Source organism: Arvicola amphibius, chromosome 10 (genome assembly GCF_903992535.2).
Source record: "Arvicola amphibius chromosome 10, mArvAmp1.2, whole genome shotgun sequence".
In the NCBI taxonomy this organism is placed as follows: Eukaryota; Metazoa; Chordata; class Mammalia; order Rodentia; family Cricetidae; genus Arvicola; species Arvicola amphibius.
In genome coordinates this window covers 36,878,222-36,898,576 of record NC_052056.1, presented here as the reverse complement: position 1 = coordinate 36,898,576, position 20,355 = coordinate 36,878,222, and the positions used below count along the sequence as shown (strand labels likewise).

At 38.7% G+C, this 20,355-nt stretch overlaps 1 protein-coding gene across 2 annotated transcripts in view; it reads left to right on the top strand.

Moving 5' to 3' along the window:
• Dcbld2 (discoidin, CUB and LCCL domain containing 2) overlaps positions 1 to 20,355 on the top strand; it is a 63,197-nt gene that overhangs the window by 22,788 nt on the left and 20,054 nt on the right. For both annotated transcript variants that reach the window (XM_038345739.1, XM_038345738.1), the window contains exons 3-4: positions 5,910 to 6,047; positions 18,187 to 18,238. In XM_038345739.1, the coding sequence (XP_038201667.1) occupies positions 5,910 to 6,047; positions 18,187 to 18,238 (190 nt within the window). The remainder of the gene's footprint in view (positions 1 to 5,909; positions 6,048 to 18,186; positions 18,239 to 20,355) is intronic.

Genomic DNA, 20,355 nt, shown 5'->3' with positions numbered 1-20,355 from the left:
TGGGGAATCCAACTTTGTCCTACAGGCCTGGTATATCTGACAGACATTTCTGAGAAAGAAGCAAGGAATTTTTTATTTTTTATTGAGCTATATATTTTTCTCCACCTCCCTTCCTTCATCTCTTCCCCTTCTACCCTCTCCCATGGTTCCCATGTTCCCAATTTACTCAGGAGATCTTGTCTTTTTCTACTTCCCATGTAGATTAGATCTGTGTATGTCTCTCCTAGGGTCCTCTTTGTTGTCTAGGTTCTCTGGAATTGTGATTTGTAGGTTGGTATTTCTTTGCTTTATGTCTAAAAGCCTCTTATGAGTGAGTACATCTGACATTGTATTTCTGGGTCTGGGTTACCTCACTCAATATGATGTTTTCTAGATTTATCCATTTGCCTGCAAATTTCATGATGTCATTATTTTTTTCTTCATAGTACTACATGTAAATATACCACATTTTCCTTATCCATTCTTCAGTAGAGGGGCATTTTAGTTGTTTCCAGGTTCTGGCTAAGAAGCAAGGAATTTTGAAGGACTGTCTTATCTTGTCTTGGCAAAGTGTGGCAGTTACTTTCTTTGGGGGTCATGCTGATCCAGTTTGGACAGTATACTGTCAGCAATTGAGGTAAAGGCAGGTTTTTTGCCCTAATGCCTAGCTTTTGCCATAAGGAAGGCAAACTCCATATGAAGTTTCTTTGATATCTATTATCTTCTCTGAAATAAATTCACTCTGCCAGGAGCAGACATATCTCACTGTCAATAAGAGTCTTACGTTATTAAAACATTTTACGTGCCATATTCTGTGGGCCTTTAAGTGTTTGAAAATCATCTATCTAAATATATCTGTTTAACCTTGAAAACATGCCTAACAGTACTGCTTATTATAGATGGCTAACTACTAACCTGTATTTCTTAATTAATACATTACATTTTTAAAGGAGTCATATAAGCAACTCCAAACAAGAGTAGAAACATGCATATGGTATAGAAAAAACTTAAAATTTGTATTAATAAACCAAAGTCCATACTAATGTAAAGTATTTTAAGATTAATAGATGTTTTTAGGACTGAAATAGATTCAATAATCTACCCTTTTTTTCTCACATTCCTATATCATATCCCCCATTTATTCCTTTAGAAGAATTTAACTCTTTTGTTTAGTGTGGTTTTTTAGTAAAACCAATAAAACTTTGTAACAAACCCCCAATAATAATGATAATAAACACACATAACCCATCATTTGTGAATATGGTCATTGTTTTCTAGATTCCTTCCTCTTGTCTTTGGGCACTGTTATCTTTGTGGGAGCCTTGAGAAAACTGGGATAATAATGAAGTCCAGGCTGGAGTAGTCAGTGAGGTTGGACCTTCTCAGCCAGCAGGCTTGAAGTTATTTTAGATGCAGAGTTTTGAGTAGACAGTAACAGGGGGCATTTTGAAATGCTGGATCATTTGGGCCATCTGTTTTTATTGGTGTTTGGGCCTCTCATTCTGGAAGTACATATTTTTCATTCATTCATTCATTCATTCATTCATTTATTTTTTCTCTGCTCTCCTCTCTTTCCCCGCTCCTTCTGTTCTGCCCCATGGTCCCCATGCTCCCAATTTACTCAGGAGATCTTGCCTTTTTCTACTTCAATGTAGATTAGATCTATGTATGTCTCTCTTAGGGTCCTCATTATTGTCTAGGTTCTCTGGGATTGTAGTAGGCTGGTTTTCTTTGCTTTATTTCTAAAAGCTACTTATGATTGAGTACATATGGTATTTGTCTTTCTGGGTCTGGGTTACCTCACTCAAAATGATGTTTTCTAGTTCCATCCATTTGCCTGAAACTCTCAAGATGCCATTATTTTTTTCTGCTATATAGTACTCCATAGTACTACAAGTAAATGTACCACATTTTCCTTATCCATTCTTCAGTCGAGGGGCATTTAACTTGTTTCAAGGTTCTGGCTATTACAAACAATGCTGCTATGAACATAGTTGAGCACATCTTCTGTGGTATGATTGATCATCCTTTGGGTATATGCCCAAAAGTGGTATTGCTGAGTCTTGAGGAACGTTGTTTCCTAATTTTCTGACTGATATCCAAAGGGGCTGTACCAATTTGCATTACTACCAGCAGTGCAGGGGTGTTCCCTTTACCCCACATCCTCTCCAGCATAAGTTGTCATTAGTGTTTTTGATCTTGGCCATTCTTACATGTGTAAGATGGAATCTCAGAGTTGTTTGGATTTGCATTTTTCTGATGGCTAAGGATGTTGAACATTTTTTAAGTGTCTTTCAGCCATTTTAGATTCCTGTTGAGAGTTCTGTTTAGGTTTGTGCCCCATTTCTTTTTACTGGATTATTTCTTCTTTTGATGAGCAATTTCTTGAGTTCTTTGTATATTTTGGAGATCAGTCCTCTGTCTGATGTGGGGTTGATGAAGATCTTTTCCCATTCTGTAGGCTGTCGTTTGGTCTTTTTGACCGTGTCCAAATGGATCAAAGACCTCAACATAAAGCCAACCACACTGAACCTCATAGAAGAGGAAGTGGGAAGTACCCTTGAACACATTGGCACAGAAACCACTTCCTAGGTATAACCCCAGTAATACAGACACTGAGAGAAACAATTAATAAATGGGACCTCTTGAAACTGAGAAGCTTCTGTAAAGAAATATATAAATTTTTAAAAGTAACATACATTACAAATATGGAATATGTGGTGTGCACAAGTCAGTTGAGTTTTTTGTTTTATGTTTAAGCAGGCAAAATATATGTTATGTTTCTTGTAGTTCTTCTAAGTTTTTTCTTTTTTTAATGTCTGTAGTCAGGATTTCAGGGGGTCTTCCCCCAACCAAACTTGATTTTCCTTAAACCAGAATGAATTCATAGCTTCTCATTTTCTGTGGAAATAAAAGCATAGCCTTTTCCCACAAAGTAACATACCTTTTGATTTAAATTTTGAAATCAAGGTATTTTTTAAATATATGGGTTGGTTTACTCTAGCAGTTTTTATAATTCAGTATGTCTTAGCAGCTATCATTTCTTTATTTAGCAATCAGAAAATCCATGACAACACAATAACATACAGAACCCAGACTCTGTGTATATTTCATCTTTACATGGCTTTTTAAATGTTACTTTACTCTTTTTAAGGACTTCATTGTTTTAAAAGTATATTTATATATTTATTACTGTTTATACCATTTCTTTTTCTTTTCTTTCTTTCTTTTTTTTTGGTCTCTGAAGCCTATGTGAAAACTGTTATGTTTCTACAGTCTACACAGCTGGATAGAAATTCACAACATGAACCAGGCATCTGGAATAAATGAGTGGGAAAGCCTGGGCACTGGAAAGATAACAGCCCTGTCATGATGTAAATGGTACAGAAGACATTATGCAGGGAGAGGCTTGTGGAAAACTTGAGTGTGACTTACTGTTTCAAAGACATAGCCCTTAGGTGTAAGCACTGTTTGCTTTTTGAAATCTTTTTCTAAACGTTCCATATAATGATAAAAAGGGTCATTTTAAAACAATTATCATTTCCGGAGTGCAGTTCTCCCCATGTGTAGGTTTGCACAGGTAATGCATGCAAGGGTAGCATTGTTACACACTCAGAGAGTGTGTGCCAAAGATGAGCCAGAATGTTTGCCAGTTTGGTCAAGGGTGAGGCTGGTAATGGGATGGTGCAGGGCACAATCACAGGCTGTCGATGTGGGAGGAAGGGGGCACTGGACACTTGACCCTCACAGTCCTGCTTCCAAGCACTGCCATCTCCCTTCCTGGTGAAGGAGTGATGTGTGGGAGGAAGACAGATGGGGCGGGAGAGAGATGGAGAGATTATGTTAGTGTTGCTGTCTACATATGCTGGAGCTTAGGAAGGAAGTGCGAGCCCAGAAGGATGACCTAGTGGACAGGGAGCGCAGCAACTGTCTATATACCCTGCGGGGAGGGGAGGCAGTGTCTGCTTCACGAACCTTGCTCTTAGGGTATAAGCAAAGAGATGTTAGTGTAACAAGTGTGCTATGGGCTGAACTATCAGATAGTCATTTCTCAACTTTCTAGAAGCCATAAGTCTGAGGTCCAGAGCCAACAGATTGCTGTGTGGCAAGGCCACTTTCTGGTTTCAGTTGTGGTCTTCTTCTGTTCCTTCACATGGTCCTCTTCTGAAGGTATGATTTTGTCATGAGACCTCTACACCCACAGCCTTTCTTACAAAGGTCTCCTTCAAATGCTGTCACAGTAGGACTAAAGTTCTCAGCGTAAGAATTTGGGGAGGATGCAGTAGTCGTTCCATAACAAAAGCAAAGGATCTGGACTGACTTACCAGTACCCTGTGGTGTCAGTTTAAGTGATCAAGATATCTCCATGATTTTCAGTTTTCAGTTGTTGAAGGAGGGTTTTAGGATAGTTCTCTGATGATCTCGTCTCTAAACAGTATCTGATTCTGTGATCTTTTTTCTTTGCATAAAAATGGTTAATTCATTTATATCTGATAATTCCACTCAATAAAAGATTGAGTTTTTCTTATGAACTCTGTTAGCTATGTTTTAAATATCACCAAATTAGCCTGTCTTTAAGTTGTCTACTTTGACGAGTTTGCACAGAAAAGTGCAGCTGCATAGACGTCACTAACATACAGGTCTGGAAACTCCAGACCATATCTACAGTTCCCCTTGTGCCAAGTTGAAGTGCATTTCTCATTTATTCCTGGTTCCAGGCAGCTACATCTGCTTTGCACTTCTAATTTTGTCATTTTGTTTGCCTTTTCTAGAAGCGTCATACAATGGCTTATCTTATTTAGCATACTATCTTTGAGATTTGTCCACGTTGCAAATAGCCTGTTCTCATGTATTTACATTGTGTTCCTCCGTGTGGCTGTATACCTCATTAGGTATTAGTTGATAAAATTAAATGGTTTTCGTTTGAGGCTGAATGAGTAGTGAATGACCATTTGTAGCCTTTCTGTGGGTGTAGCTTCTTTCCTCCTGCATAGATAACTTCTATAAATTACCAAGCTGTCTCAAGTTTGTCTATTTCATATTTCTGCCATTCATATATGAAGTTCTGACTTTCCCACATGCTCTCTGGTACTTAATGTACAGTCTGTCCTACTGACTGCAGCCATTCATCAGAGTATGCAGTGATACATCCATATAGTCTTAATTTCATTTCTCTAAGGATGAATGATATCACATTACATTGATCTTTTTCAAATAGTATTGTTGCCACAACTTGAAACAATTTTTGGAACTCTGTATTCCAGATTTGCTGGTACCATTACCAGCCACATAAGGAAATCTATTTTATTGCCTGTCGGTGCCTATTTTGCTTCCATGTTTTCTCTCCCTCTTCTTTCGTAGTTTACTTAGATTGTACTTAGGATATGCACAGTGTTACATGTGTGCTATACATTGAATATATGCATCTGACTTCAAGGCTAAGACTATGGATGAAAATTTAGGTTACTGAGTGTTCAGATCTTAGTTGAGGCAGGAAGGATCTGATAATCCACAGAGAGAAAACTTAGTGGGTCCCACTTGAGGAAATTTGAGGAATGTGCTGAGGTGCAGAATCTAGGAGGTCCTGAAGGAACCTTGTAAACACTCTGCTGGCTAATCACTTACTTGCGGTTATCAAGCTGTCTGGAATGCCTGTTTCTAAAACTATTCCATTATTGTTTAAAGAGCATATATGTGTGTTTATAGAAATTGAATCTCTAAGTTCAGTGGAAATCTGTAATATTTTTTCTTTTGAATCATTTAAATAATTATTACTTGGCATTTAGTTTTTCCTCCAGAATAATATGATTTTCTAACCTAAGTTTTAACTGATTTCATTACTCTAGTACATGGTTTGCTATTGTTATGTACATTACAAATACTAACTTTATGAGAGTCACATCAAATACATGCTGTTTTTTTATTCCTAGGCAAATACTGCGGTCTGGGTTTACAAATGAATGGGTCAATTGAGTCCCAAGGCAGCGAAGTCACAGTGCTGTTCATGAGTGGAATCCATGCTTCTGGACGGGGATTTTTGGCTTCATACTCAGTTATAGATAAACAAGGTAATTTTTGTCTTATACTGAAGCTCCCACATCTTGTCATTTCTTACAGCAAGAAGGAAAATATTCAAATACCTGTTACCTGACATTGGAGTAGAACAGGAAACTGAACAACTAATAATGCCCAAGAAACCAGAAGGGTCAGAGTCTGCATTCTGAAAAGTGTCTGTATTAATTTCTGTCTACGTACTTTCATTTCCTTGATAGAAAAAAACACTAATTTTTCACTTTTGTGATATCAGAACACAAACTGTCGTAATTTTAAAAGAAATCTGTGAAACGTTGAGGTAAAGTGTATCAACTTAAAGGTTTATTATCTATAAATTACAATTTCACAATTCTTTCCCAAAGGCCATTTGTTTACAAAGACTTGGCTCTCATATTACCAAGAGTTCCCTGCGAGTGCTGAAATGGAACATAATAAAGTTTTTCTTATTGTTAATGTTTAGGATCTGAAGGGGGTTGGTGTTAACAGCAAAGGTATTAAATAGAATAAAATCTAAAATTTAGTTGAATCTCTAACATGAAATGCATTACCTGTATGAGATCTGTCAAGTGCTTTTACTACTGTGGTTTGTATCTCATCTCTGTTATTTGAGGCACTGTGAAGAGGACTTCTCAGAAGTGATGTTATTGGAAGGATTTTGAAAACAGGCCTTTGCATTAGAAAATAGACGATTGTTCTTATGTTGAACAGTAAATATTCTAAGTTGGCCATTTAAATGTAAATATTAGCTTTTGCTTCAGGCCATTTGGATGAAAAACTATCAAGACCCTCCCAGGTATGAGACTGTTGAGCTCTGGAACCACTGAGGGCGCTGCAAGCTATCCCTCTTAAGCTAGGGTGACTTTAAGATGAATACAATTTCCCTAAAAGTGTCATTTAGACCTTTACATGAAGGAAAGAGCTGTGTCTACTTGGAAGGGAATCTACTTTCTCATAGATTATAAACCATGGGTAAGATGGGAAGCAGTGAGAAAGGTTTAGTTCATTTGAGTGAAATTATGTGGGAAAAAGAATTAGAAGTGTAAAGTTAGATGAATGGATATTTTGACAGAGTAGGAAAATTAAGATGAGTTCTGTCACAGAAAGGGCACTAGGTATATCTCAAATGATACTGGTTTCTGGTTGGGTGTGGGAACTCACAATGTAATCTAGCACTCTGGAAACTGAAGTAGGACAGGAGGATCATGAATTTTGAGGCCAGCTGGCCCTCTTTCAAAAACCAAAATTAAAAATAAATAGATAAACAAGCAAATAAATAATCAGCAAGCAAGCCCGCTTCTGCTTCTGTATGTGCCTGCCAGATCATCTCTGTCGTGTTAGTTCACCACCGTGGTTTCTGTCTGTGGGGTGTCTATAGGCAAGGCGCAGAGACACAGTCACCCCCAGCCCGCACCATGAATACATATTTCCATTTCCCCACTGTCTAGTCAGTGATGTAAAGAACACAGACGTAAGAGCTCTCTTGCTTTCAGCACATGCTGTGGGCGTCTCAGGTTGACAGGTGAGAAGGTTCAAAAATGGCAGTTGGTTGTACTTATCTGAAGTTTCTTGGGTTTAAATTCTCATTTTGATTCCTATATCCCCAGATTTCTCCTTCTACTGATCAAGCTCGGGGTTCCTGGAAAATAAAATGTTTGCTTTTTATTATAAAAGGTGTTTTACGTTAAGTGTTCAAATCATGGGTTGTTGTTTCTCCCTTGGAAACTTGATGTCCGTACAGTAAAGTTCATTAAAGAATTGACCTTGGTGTCAGATGAGAGTCTCAGATGTTCTCAGCGATCTCACACAGAGTCAGCACAAATGAGAGACAGACTTTAGCAACTTCTTGATACTAACACATCCCAAAGTGACAGTTTTGAGAAACGCCATTTCCCAACTGACTTCCAGTGTCATGCTTTTTTGGCATGCCCTGTCCAATTTGTCAGGCATATGTTTAATTTGACTGAAGTTAGTTGGCTAAGACACATTCTAGGAAACACTGGTCGAGTTTCTTACTGCTTCTTGGGTGGCCTCTCAGTCACATTTTTTTTTCTAGTAACTCATTTGTTCAGAGGCTGTTTGACTTTAGTTGAGATTTCTGTTTCCATCCAGGAAATCTAACTGCCACTATGAATTCCTGAAATATCTGGAAGGATCATTGCTACATGTCCCTCACTTAGGAGTCTAGTTGAAATTTAGAGTAAAAGGGATTAAAATGTGTGAACAGTGTTGCTTCAGCAGCTATTTCTTCTTTTCTTATACTCTCCCACAAAGATTTGCTAATATTATGTTGTATGTTAAACTTCATATATATATATTATATATTATGTATAGAGTCATGGTTTTGTGTAAGATATATTTTATATCAGAGTCCATGCAAAGTTCTGTTTCCTGCCATTTTCTGCTCTAGATTGGTAGAGTGACCTGACTAGGTTTGTGTTGTGTTTGTGTTAGTTTTTCTTTGTTGCTCTCTGAGAAGTAGATAGAAGAGAAATAAGATAGTTGTAGGAAGGCCAGTGAAGAGACTCTTAGAAGAGACCAGGTGGTTAAATTTGGAGGCCGTGTGATACAAATACTAGAGTAATATCCATTTGTAAAGGCATTGCACTTAGATTCACCTGCAGAGACACACTTCAAAGAATTAGGACTCATTTTCCTTGTGATTTAAATTATAATGAGAGGCTTTATTTATGGTGAAGTTCTCTTGAATGACATCCAGAATTATCCATGCCCTGGTCATGCTGGGACCTTTTCCTAGCATCCTCTTCTACGTTTGTTTCTTGTTTTTAAAACATCTCGGGGTGTTATCCCCTTCCCTGTTACTTTTAATTATTGGTGAGTAGTAGTTACCATCCTATATATAAAGGATGGTGTGTGTGTGTGTGTGTGTGTGTGTGTGTGTGTGTGTGTGTGTCTCAAAAGAAGAATCATATCTACTGTGAAAAAAGCAGGTTCCCGTTTTCTGCCTTTGGTGGCAAACAAACAGAAATGCTTAGGGTGGGGCACTGCAAAGCCTGAGAGAGATGTATGAGTTACTTCTCTGTGATAAAATACCATGGCCAAAACAACGTGCAGAGGAAAGGGTTTATTTGGGTTTAGGTTTCCAGAAGGACAAGGACGAAGTGCATGGTTACAGAGCAGAGGTAGGGCAGCTAGAACTGGAAGCTGAGAGTCTGCATTCACCACCTTTGAAGGAGAAAGGCATTTGTTTTAGCTAACAATGCCAAGTTGCTGCAGGCATGAGGCAGAGAGAGCACAGTCAAAATGGCACAAGTCATTAAACTCCCAGAGCTTACCTTCAGTGACATTCCTTCTCCAAGTTCAGAGTTCTTAAAACAGCATCTCCAACTGGGGACCAAGTATTCAAATGCCTGCGACTGTGGGGGATGGGACATCATTTAAACCAGCAGGGTATCAGGGCATTGCTACTGTAAATTGGATGTGATTGGCATAATCACATCCAGTTCCAGCTGGACTTTCTGAAAGCGTGTGAGCCCTTGAGGTGTGAGCAAACATATGATCAAGCACTAATGAAAACTCCTGAGGTCAAACCAGCCTCTCAGAGTTCAGGACTCAGTAACTCAGATCTTTCAGTCAAGCTTGATAATAAATGCTACTGTTTTCATAAATGAATTTCAATTTAAAAACACCATTTAGTGCTGAAGAGATGGCTCAGCAGTTAAGAACACTTGTTATTATTTCAGAGAACTCCAGGTTGGTTCCCAACCTCCACAGTGGCTCATAATGTTTCTAATTCCAGTTCCAGGTGATTCAACACTCTTCTGAGACCCCAGGGCAACAGGCATGCATGGGATTTACATAGATACATGCAGGAAAAACACTCATACACATAAATTTAATTAAAAACAGCATTTAATTGGACTTCAAAAATAAAATGAATTTTGCAGATGTGTAATCTAATTTCTGTTTTTAAATCTCTTCAACCCTGGCCAGTTTCTAGAAGGATTCTCAGCAGTGGATTTTAGACATTTTTGCTATATAGCAGTGAACTTACATATGCATTGAAACCTTCAGATCCTTCAAGGCAGCATTCATTTGTGTGTTTCATGACTGGTGTGTGGGTGGTTATATACAACCAGGATTGGAAAATGGTAACTTTATAGTTTTAGAAAATATTTAGGCACATTTCAGAAAATATAAAATCAAAACTTTAAAAAAATACCACATTATTTAAAGGAAATACTAAAGGTCTTACCAGCCGAGAATTTTGGAATGGACAGCCTAAATTTGCCTTGATTTTTCTGGAGGAAATTAGTAAACAGCAAATTTCTTGTGACACAGAATGATCCCATGTGGATATGCATTTTCTTCTCAGTGTGAACTCACAAACACATGTTCATTTGCTGCCTCCACCCTAGAATTTGCTGACAGTGTACCTAAGACTTCTAAACAGCTGGGCCTGAAAACACCCATTTGAGGGACACTGCTGCAGTATGTTGAAGTATTTTTAGAATCAACACCAATGTCATAAAATTTTTCTGATTGTTACTGTCTTTACTATTTTTGTGAATGTTTTCATTTCTTTCATTTTCCATCATATTATGTAAACTTGTGACTCACAGGACAGAATAGATAGTTTTTTTTCTGATGGAGTTTGAGTTTCTGTTGCTGATTAATTTTTCTTCTACATGAAATGTTTTTGGTTTTGAATGTAGGGTGTAAATTTTTCAGATCATTTGCTGCCTTAACAGCAGTGATAACACAGAATCTGTTTTGTGTCAGATTTGACTCTTAGTCCCATTTCTATTTGTAATTTCCATGCTGTGTTTTTAGTTTTTACTGTTTTTGTATCTGACACACATTTTAAAGCTTTGAATCTGCCATGCGGTGGTGGCACATGGCTTTAATCTTAGCACTTGGGAGGCAGAGGCAGGCGGATCTCTACATGTTCAAGGCCATCTAGGTCTACAAGAGCTAGTTCCAGGACAGGCTTCAAAGCTACAGAGAAACCCTGTCTTGAAACACCAAACCAAAACAAAGTAAATAAATAAAATAAATTTTGAATCTATTGATTGACTCTTGGTGAAGTTTCCCTTTGATTCCAGCTCCAGATGAGCCCATATTTACAATGCACACAGTCGTTTGTGTGTTATATAAATAGCATACAGAAAAACAACTATATTTTGATGGTAATTTAAACAACAAGCATATTTTTGAGCAGTTTCACCAGTTTTGCAGAGACAGAATTTAAAACAGAATTTATCTGTTAAAATGGTTGCAGAAGAGGCAGTTCAGCCTATGAAATGATGTTTGTGCCAAGAAGACACATAAACAATCTGAAGTGTACCATCCTGCTTCTGGTATTTTCTTGTGTAGTTGAGGATTTTGATACCTTAGAAAGTCTGTGAAAAAGAACCAATAGGATTGTGCTGAGTTAAGCCCTAGATACTGTCTGTGTAGGTCACAAAAGAAGCGTCCTGACTTTTGACATGTCTTATGTGCATGGGAAGTTAGGTGTGGAGGAAATTTCATTTGATGCAGTTACCTTATGTGGTTTGCAGCTTATTTAACTATGGTTAATTGCTTAGGGGACTTAGCTGTCTTGTACGTCATTGATAAGAAACCTTACTTCTAGTCACAGAAATGTGTCCAGTCTCCTCCTATGTAGTCTGCTTCCACGGTATTGTAATTTGTCTAAGAGAAGCCTCATATTTAATCTCCACCTTTAAATATCTATCAAAGAGATCAGCCATATCCCACACCCTTTTGTATCTGAGCAAAGATGTCTACCTGGGGGAGGGAGGGAGTAAGATTACTGACACAGTGTTGCTGTGCCTATGCTATGCTTCTCCCTCAGGCTGGAGAAGTTTTGTATCTGAGCAAAGATGTCTACCTACAGGGAAGTAAGGTTACTGACACAGTGTTGCTGTGCCTATGCTAGTGCACTCCCTCAGGCTGGAGAAGTTGGCCCTTTTAAGGCATTCTAGAAGATTTGAAAGAGTTGAGTTTGTAAGTATATATCTGTTGTCTTTTTCTTGGTTTTTCATCTTTCTCCTGTTTTCTCGTTTCTGGTAAATAATTAATGGTCACCTAGGAGCATTATTTGATCTTTTGTTACATTTAGTTTCCTTTCCTATAGAAAGAAATGATTACAGTTGTATAAGATATTACATGCCACAATAATAACATGTAGACTGTTTATATAATGGTTATTGATACTACTGGGACGTTTTTCAGTTCACTCAAGAACACACAGTAGTATGACATAGGGAAAAATCTAAATAAAAGTAGTTCATAATTATACTATCTCAGAAATAGCCATTGCTGTCAATCAAAATATTCCCTTGAGAGAAACTAATATGCTGCTATATTAAATGACTTGCTGACATATGAAATAGTTACCATATTTTTACAGTATTATGTATGGGACAACCTAAGATTTTGAAATATGTGCAAATAAAGTTTCGTAGAACAGCTACGAAGTTCTCTGTAAATTGTACTGAAAGTTTATTTTGCAAGCTGTATCAAGATGACAATATATATAATATTGTTAAATTTTGAGTTGTCTTAAGAAAACAGATACTTAGTACAAATATTCATCTGAGACTGGCTTTTTTGAGTTAGAGGAAGGACAGAAGCCTTTATAGGATTTAAGATTACCCTCTACCTGGATTACATTTACCGCTCCGTCTAGTGAAGGACTGCCGCCATAGATGCTTTTTCTCCTTGAGCTGCACAGAGGAGCAGGAGTAAAGGCTGCTCTCTCGGGGCCCTGAGAGATGCTCTTGCCTAGAGCACTGAAGAAAAAAAATAACACGCTATGTCATAACGCGTGTATATGCCTTAGTATATTTTAAGTGTTTGACTCAAATTATACAAGTCTTATGTAGAAACTCTTACCTAAGAGTGTAATTAATTGCATGCTGCCTGCACTTCTACTAGAACACTGATGTTCTGGCATTACATAGTAATCAAATAGATTCCACATCAGTATTTACTCTTGTAATCTTAAATACTTTACATATCAGTTAGTCTTTTAAGTTTTTCACTCCAAAGATCTTGCCATTATTTCTCAAATCTCTAATTATTGGCCAATTCTGGAGATATCTGTGAAAATCTGACTACATACCAGTAGCTCCACTCTTAACCCCTGTAGTTCAAGTCACTCCCAGTGTTTACCTCAGTTATGATGGCAGATTCCCTTTTGACCTTTGTCCCTATGGTTCTCTTTGAAGGTACTCTCTGTATAGTGGTCAGTGGGATTTTTAAAAATTATTTATTTATTTATTTATTTATTTATTTATTTATTTTCTGTGCATTGGTGTTTGCCTGCTTGCGTGTCTGTATGAGGGTGTTAAATCCCTAGAACTGGAGTTACGGACAGTTGTGAGCTGCCATGTGGGCGCTGGGAACTGAACCCTGGTCACTGGAAGAGCAGCCAGTGCTCTTAACCACTGAGCCATCTCTCCAGGCCCAGGTCAGTGTGATTTTATTAAAATGAAATTCCCATCTTCATCTGCCAAGCATCCTTGCCTCCAGGGCCCTGTAGGATTCAACTGCCTGTTATGTGCCTGACTTCTTTTCACCGTGGCTTCATAAGTGCTGACCAAGCACCCACATGGGGCCTTTTTTACTTTCATACCTAATTTCAGAGCCACATATCCCGAGCCTCATCGCTTCACCCACTTAGAGTTTTGATCACATGTCACCTTTGCAGTGAGGTCCATGCTGAACATAACTCTTAAAAGTTCAACTCTTAAACTTTTCCTCACTTGTACCTTTATTTAACTGAAGTGTTATCACCATCTGCCTTACTATACATACATTTTATACGAATGTTTTCTCTTACCCTCTCCCACGTGGAGGTAGGTGTACTTTATATAAGTGGACATTTTCATCTGTCTGTCTTCTCACTAATGCCTAGGCTACTACCTGGTCATGTTTTTATATCTGATGTTTGCTGAGGAGCAATGGAATGAATGCCCACCGTGGTTCTTTACTATGCTTTATTTTATCCAGATGTGCCTGTGTGGTATATATTAAAGTCAATGGTTATTTCTTCTTACGATTTTTAATTTTTATAACAAATTTATCAAGATTTAATCCTATGCAGTACGGTACTCCTGCACAGAGTAGTGATTTAGTGTTTCAGAATTTTCAGAACTCTGTAGTCCTCGCTACCATTTGAGAGCATTTTTATCACCCTGAGGAACAGCCCACGGTTAGTCTCAGTCAGTCTCCACTTACTGCTTTTAATCCCTCCTCCCTTTGTCACCACCGATCCACTTCTTATTTCTAGGTGTACTCATTCTGAACACTTCAAGGATAATATAGTTTGGGATGTTTATGATTGGTGGCTTTTGCTACATATTTGCGAAGTTCTTCTGTGTTGTGATCAGGTACTATTTTGGTTTTATAGCCAAAGTATATTCCATTGGCTAGATATACATTTGCCTTTTTAATATTTCATCTTAATACTTTTTGATATTGAGTCTAGATACTTAGCAGATATATGACTTGTCAGAATAATTTTGTATGCCATTATATTAATTACTTTTATGTTACTGTGATAAAAAAAACTCTATAAGTTGCACTATGACCAATACAACTCATAGAGAAAGAATTTATTGGAGCATATAGTTTCGTTAGAGCCCATATGGTGGAGACAGCTTGGTAGCAGGAGCAGAAAGCTGTGAGCTCACATCTTGAACTTCAAGAATGAAACAGAGAGATGAAACTGGAAGTAGCTGAGACTTTTTAATCTCAAGATCCATCCACAGTGAAATACGTCCTCCACTGAAGCTGCAGCACTTAAATCATTACCAGACAGTGTCATAACCTGGGGACCAAGTGTTCAAATGCCAAAAGACTATGGGGGACATTCTCATTCAACCCCCATAGCCATTTTTCTCCTTGACACTAACCTTTGAAGCATAGGCTTTTCTAATTATCATTTCCATTTATCTGAGTTTGATTACTGTGCTTTTCATCATATTTAAGAAATCAATCCTTAATCCAAAGTCAGGATTTATTCCTATATTCTTGAAAAGTCTGCAGTTTTGTTCTTAAATTTTGGTCACTTTGAGTTAATATTTGCATATGTGAGAGAGGTAACTAGTTCTTTTGTGACTGGATCATGTACATCGATGTCATGTTACTCACAAGACGATCCCACCAGCATACTGCTCCGCTGTGTTATCCAGACACCACAGTTGAAATTCACTTGACTATGAATGCGAAGGGTTAACTCTGGACTCTTGTGACTTTAATCCAGTTCCTGCCTCACAGTAACTCCCTACACACTGCTGTCTGAAGCCTCGTTCTAGCCACATTCACCTTGTCCAGGATTTGTCCTTATTTGTTGAAAGCTTTATAATAACAGTTTTCCGGAAGGCGATTTCCTTGGGAAAAGCTTTTAGGGAAGGCACATAACTTCTTAAATCCTTAAGTTGGTGGTTTTTATTTGCCTTCATGGAGTTGTAAATGTCAGTTTGTACTCATGGTTTTCCTTTCCTGCCTCAGTCTTCTTGGCTTTCAGAGTTGTCCACTTTGGGCTTTTATTTTCCTCCTCAGGAGTTCTTTGGAATTTGAGATCCAGGTAATTATTTGCATATTAGCATGGCCTGTTGTACAGCTAAACCATGAATGGGCTTACTGTACATCTGGTCTGAATGTAGGAGAGGCAGCTGGTAGTCACCTTGCAGCTAGCATGCTACATTGGAACGCACAGGTACTGTTCATGGCTGGCTGTTAATTTTAGAAGCTGAGTTTCTTAATTGATTCTTGCTGATGCTGTGCAAAGGTTAATAGGCAAATTCTGTTGACTTGCCCTTCCTAGTGAATTAACTAAGTAATAGTGAACCCCCATGGAGAACTCTGAAAAACAGATTAAATCATTGAAATTGCAGTGATACATATTGATCTCTACAAATTCTTCTCAAAATACTGCTGTCCTATCTGCTTTACACACACTCTGGGTCTTTTAAGTATGTAGTAAGAGTGTTGTAGAAAGTCATCCATAAGGCTTTGGCTGGCTCTTGAGGTCCTCATAAGGGATTGCCTTGCCCAGCCTTAATACAAGGAGAAGGCAAACTGCAGTTGGGATGTAAAATAAATAGATAAATGTTAAAAAGGCATCTCAGGGTATTAGGGCTGTGATAAAATGCCATGACCACAATCAACTTGGGGAGGAAAGGGTTTATTTAATCTTATGGCTTGTAGTCTGTCATCCAGGGAGGTCAGATCAGGAACTCAAAGCAGGAGCTGAGGAGGGAGTCATGGAGGAACACTGCTTACTGGCTTGCTAATTGTTGTTTGCTCATCCTACTTGCTTCCAGACCCAGGGACTACCTGCACAGAGATAGTGCCACTCATGATGGGCAGGGACTCCCTCGTATCAGTTGTTAATCTAGAAAGTATCCCCACAGAGTTGCCTCCATGCCAAGCCTATGGAGGCATTTTCTCAATTAAGATCCCTCTTCCCAGATATGTCTACATTTGTGTCAAATTGGGGAAACCAACCAACAGGAAATGCTCATAATACTATCTGTTATTGCCTTCTTGTCTCCGTCCAGGTTTTTACCCTTGGGTCTGGTAAGTTACTGGATGTAGCCAAACATGGTAACAAACAGAAACTTTTGTTTTTCTAGGAAATCAGTGATAAATGTCATTGAAAGTCTCCTGTGCAGCCCACACTGTAATTCCAAATTTCTATAATTCCAGAAGAGTGAGCTCTACACAGCTCTACTCTTTGTTCAAGGACGAGGTGCTAGAAAATAATGTTGCTTGTAACTATGATTCTATTAGCAAATTAGCCTTTTCATAATGTAAATTATGCTGGGATCTATAATTATGTGTTGGTTAAAACAAGCAAAATGGAAGTCCCGTGTGTGGATAAAGAGATTTCATATGTGAAAGAGTAGGATGCTCTTTTGAGGACTTGACAGTCAAGTTGAGATGCTAGCAGGTAGTCAGCTAGGTTTTCGGAGCAATAGAAAAGCTGTGCAGATAGTGTATGCCCAAGGATGCAAAGGAGTATGAGCCCAGAATTCAGGAGAAGGTGTGCTCAGGGATGCAGCAGAGTATGTGCCCAGGGATTCAGGAAAGTCTGTGCCCAGGCATGCAAGAGAGTGTGTGCCCAGGCATGCAGCAGAGTGTGTGCCCAAAAATTCAGGAGAATTTGTCCAGGCATGTAGATGAGTGTGTGTACCCAGGGATGCAGGATAGTGTGTGCTCAGGGATGCAGGGAACTGGGTGCCCAGAGATGCAGAAGAGTGTGTGCCCATGGATGCAGAACAGAGTGAGTCCAGGGATGCAGAAGAGTGTGAGTCTAGGGATGCAAGAAAGTGTGTACCCAGAGATGCAGGAGAGTATGAACACAGGGATGCAGATAAATTTTGTGTTCACGGGTGCAGGACAGTGTTCCAAGGGATGCAGAAGAGAGCCAGGGTGGTGAGAAACCTTAATGCAGAAGGAAGGTTGAAAGTGAAGCAAGGCCAACCCTGTAACATGCCTCAATCCAGACTTTCTATTCTATCCTAAGACAAGGAAGGGAAGACGCTCGATGTTCTTTTTAAGTAACTGTGCCTGTGACCGAGTTTTTAATTAAAGGTATGTTAGCTTTTGTTCCAGTTAATTGTGAAAATAAATTTAAGTTTTCTTCAGTGCACTGGGTCTTCTTCAATGTGCTTAGTGATTGCATTGAGTGTTGATTACAACAAAAGGCTCATTATCTGTGGAGTGTCCAGATGATGCAGATACTGCAGGTCCCATCTGTGGACCAGTAGATGAGACTTTGAATAAAAATTAGAGCTCTAGAATTAATTTACTCCTTTTTGTCATTAGTTTTGTTTTTTCTGTTTATAAACAGAATAAGGTTCTTTTTAGTCATAATAACCAATAAATATTTTTCTCTGTGTTGTAAGGGCCATATTTTATAGAACCACTAAGGAATATATAAATTCTACTTCTCTATGTACTAATATGATCTACGGCTTCAGGACGTGATATATTAAACAGCAGTATTAAGGAAAACAGCTCCAGAGTGGATACATCAAATAACAGAAACTGTTTAACAAAATTTGTGAAGTTATAGCTAGCAATATTTTGAAATTTAGATGAATACAGTTTTATACTATTTTACAGCATTTTGTTAAAATTAATGTCTTATTAAATAGTTTTTTAATTTTTTTCTAGATTTAATCACATGTTTGGATAACATAACTAAAATTTTGGAACCCGAGTTCAGGTATGAGCTTGCACGTATGGACGTGCGTGTGTGCGTGCGTGCGTGCGTGTGTGTGTGTGTGTGTGTGTGTGTGTGTGTGTTCCAGCACACCTCTTCATTCTCATTCCTTTAGAGAGCAGGTTAATGTATAAAGTGTGATACATAGCTAGTCATTGATTAAGACTGCAGTCAAACCATGCTTATTTAAAGTCATCCAGTTGCCCTGTTTAAATTTTACTTTAACTGTAATGGTTAGATCTCCAAAACAGGAATATAACTTTTTATTTTTTTTCTTTTTATGTAAAAGTGTATGAGACAGGGTCTCACTGTGTAGTCTCAAGTGGCCTAGAACTCAGAATCCCCCCTCCTCTGCATCCAGGTGCCATGGTTCGAGGTAACTTAGTAGGATGTTCTGAAGTTCGAGCAGTCTCTTAAATCTGACAGTGCTGCTCCTAAAAATAGAAAAGCTGTTCGTTCTCCATATTATTTTGCTATTTTTATCCTTTGAAGGTATCATACATTTATACAATATATATTGGTAATACCCATCCACCACTACTGCCCTTGAACTCGCTGATTGTCCTCTATCCCATCTCCCTCCCAGCTTCATATCTTCTTTTAATTGTAATTGAACTTGCCTGTATGCTCATGGGTGAGTGGCCATCCACTGGGCCACTACCAGTGGTCAGATCCCCAAAGATGAGTAACTCTCCCTCTCCCAGCCTCCATCAACTGTTCTTCAGATAGACTAAGGCTAGACAGATAGATAGATCATACATACATAATAGATACATACATATATAGATGATGGATGGATACAGACAGACATAGAGGATAGTAGGTATTGATAGATGATCAATAGATGATATAGGTAGATATATGATAGATAGATAGATAGATAGATAGATAGATAGATAGATAGATAGATAGATAGATAGATAGATGATCTGGATGGATGGATGGATGGATGGATGGATGAGATTGACAAACTGACAGAGACTATAATAGGGTTCTTAATGTTTTTTCTCACCAGTTTCCTATAATATCTCTGCTTTATGCCTTTGTCTTGTGCTTGGACAAGAATTGACTTCTTGATTTCCCTTTTCTAACCTTGGTTGACTTTCTTCTGTTAGTCACACTTGAGTCTTGTCTGTGTACACAGCACATGTTCCTCACTGCATAGCAGAACATGTTCGTGTTTTCAGTGCCCTTCTCACTAATTTCTGCTGTGCTGGCACTCCCCTTAAGAACTTTTATTTTGTTTTTAGGGATGGCTCCAGGACTGGGGAGAGGCTCAGTGAGTAGAGCCATTAAAACTCAAGTATAAGGGCTTGAATTCAGTGTCCCAGAACCCACATAAAACCCAGGCATGGCCGTACACTTCTGTAATGCCAGTGCTGGGGAGGTAGAGGCCTCTGAGACTCAGCATCAGTCAGCCAGCCTAGCCTAGCTGGTGAGTTAGAATCCTAGGTCTAGGGAGAGTATCTATCTCCAAAACCTAAGGCGAAGAAATACTGGGAATGTACCTGACGTTAACTCCATCCTCTACACACAAGTGAGCATGCATTCATACACATGCACACAAACACGTAAACACATGTGCACATAAAAGACTGTGGAAAACATGCTGCTTCAGTGTTGTTCAGTGTGTCCTGGATGACGTGGTGGAAGGACCAGCTGGGTTCCCTCTAGTTTCCAGCTCTGTTGTCACCCCCCACATATGAGCTCTCATCACACCTCCTGAACTACTTGACTTCCTTGTGTCCCCTAGCTGTCACTTATGAGTCCCTATAAACTCTTGCCTTCCTAGAAGCCAGAATAACCTTTCTAAAACCTTACTCACTGAGTTGTGTGTATAAGCTGTCACAGTCCTTTACTGGCTTCCTATTTTTATTTGAAGATGCATCTCCTACTTCATAGCCCACAAGGTTTCTACAGGATCTGGATCCTGCTCCTCTCCTTGTACTCACAGCACCCTCAGGACCACAGCAGAGTGTCCTGTCTCAGAGCCATGCTCTTCCTAGCTTCTGGTGTGGATTTCCCATCAGTGACTTACTTCATTGACATCCACCAGCTCAAATAGGCAATATCAAGTCCTGTGTAAGAGGAACCTAGCTTTGTGACTTAGGTGCACAGTT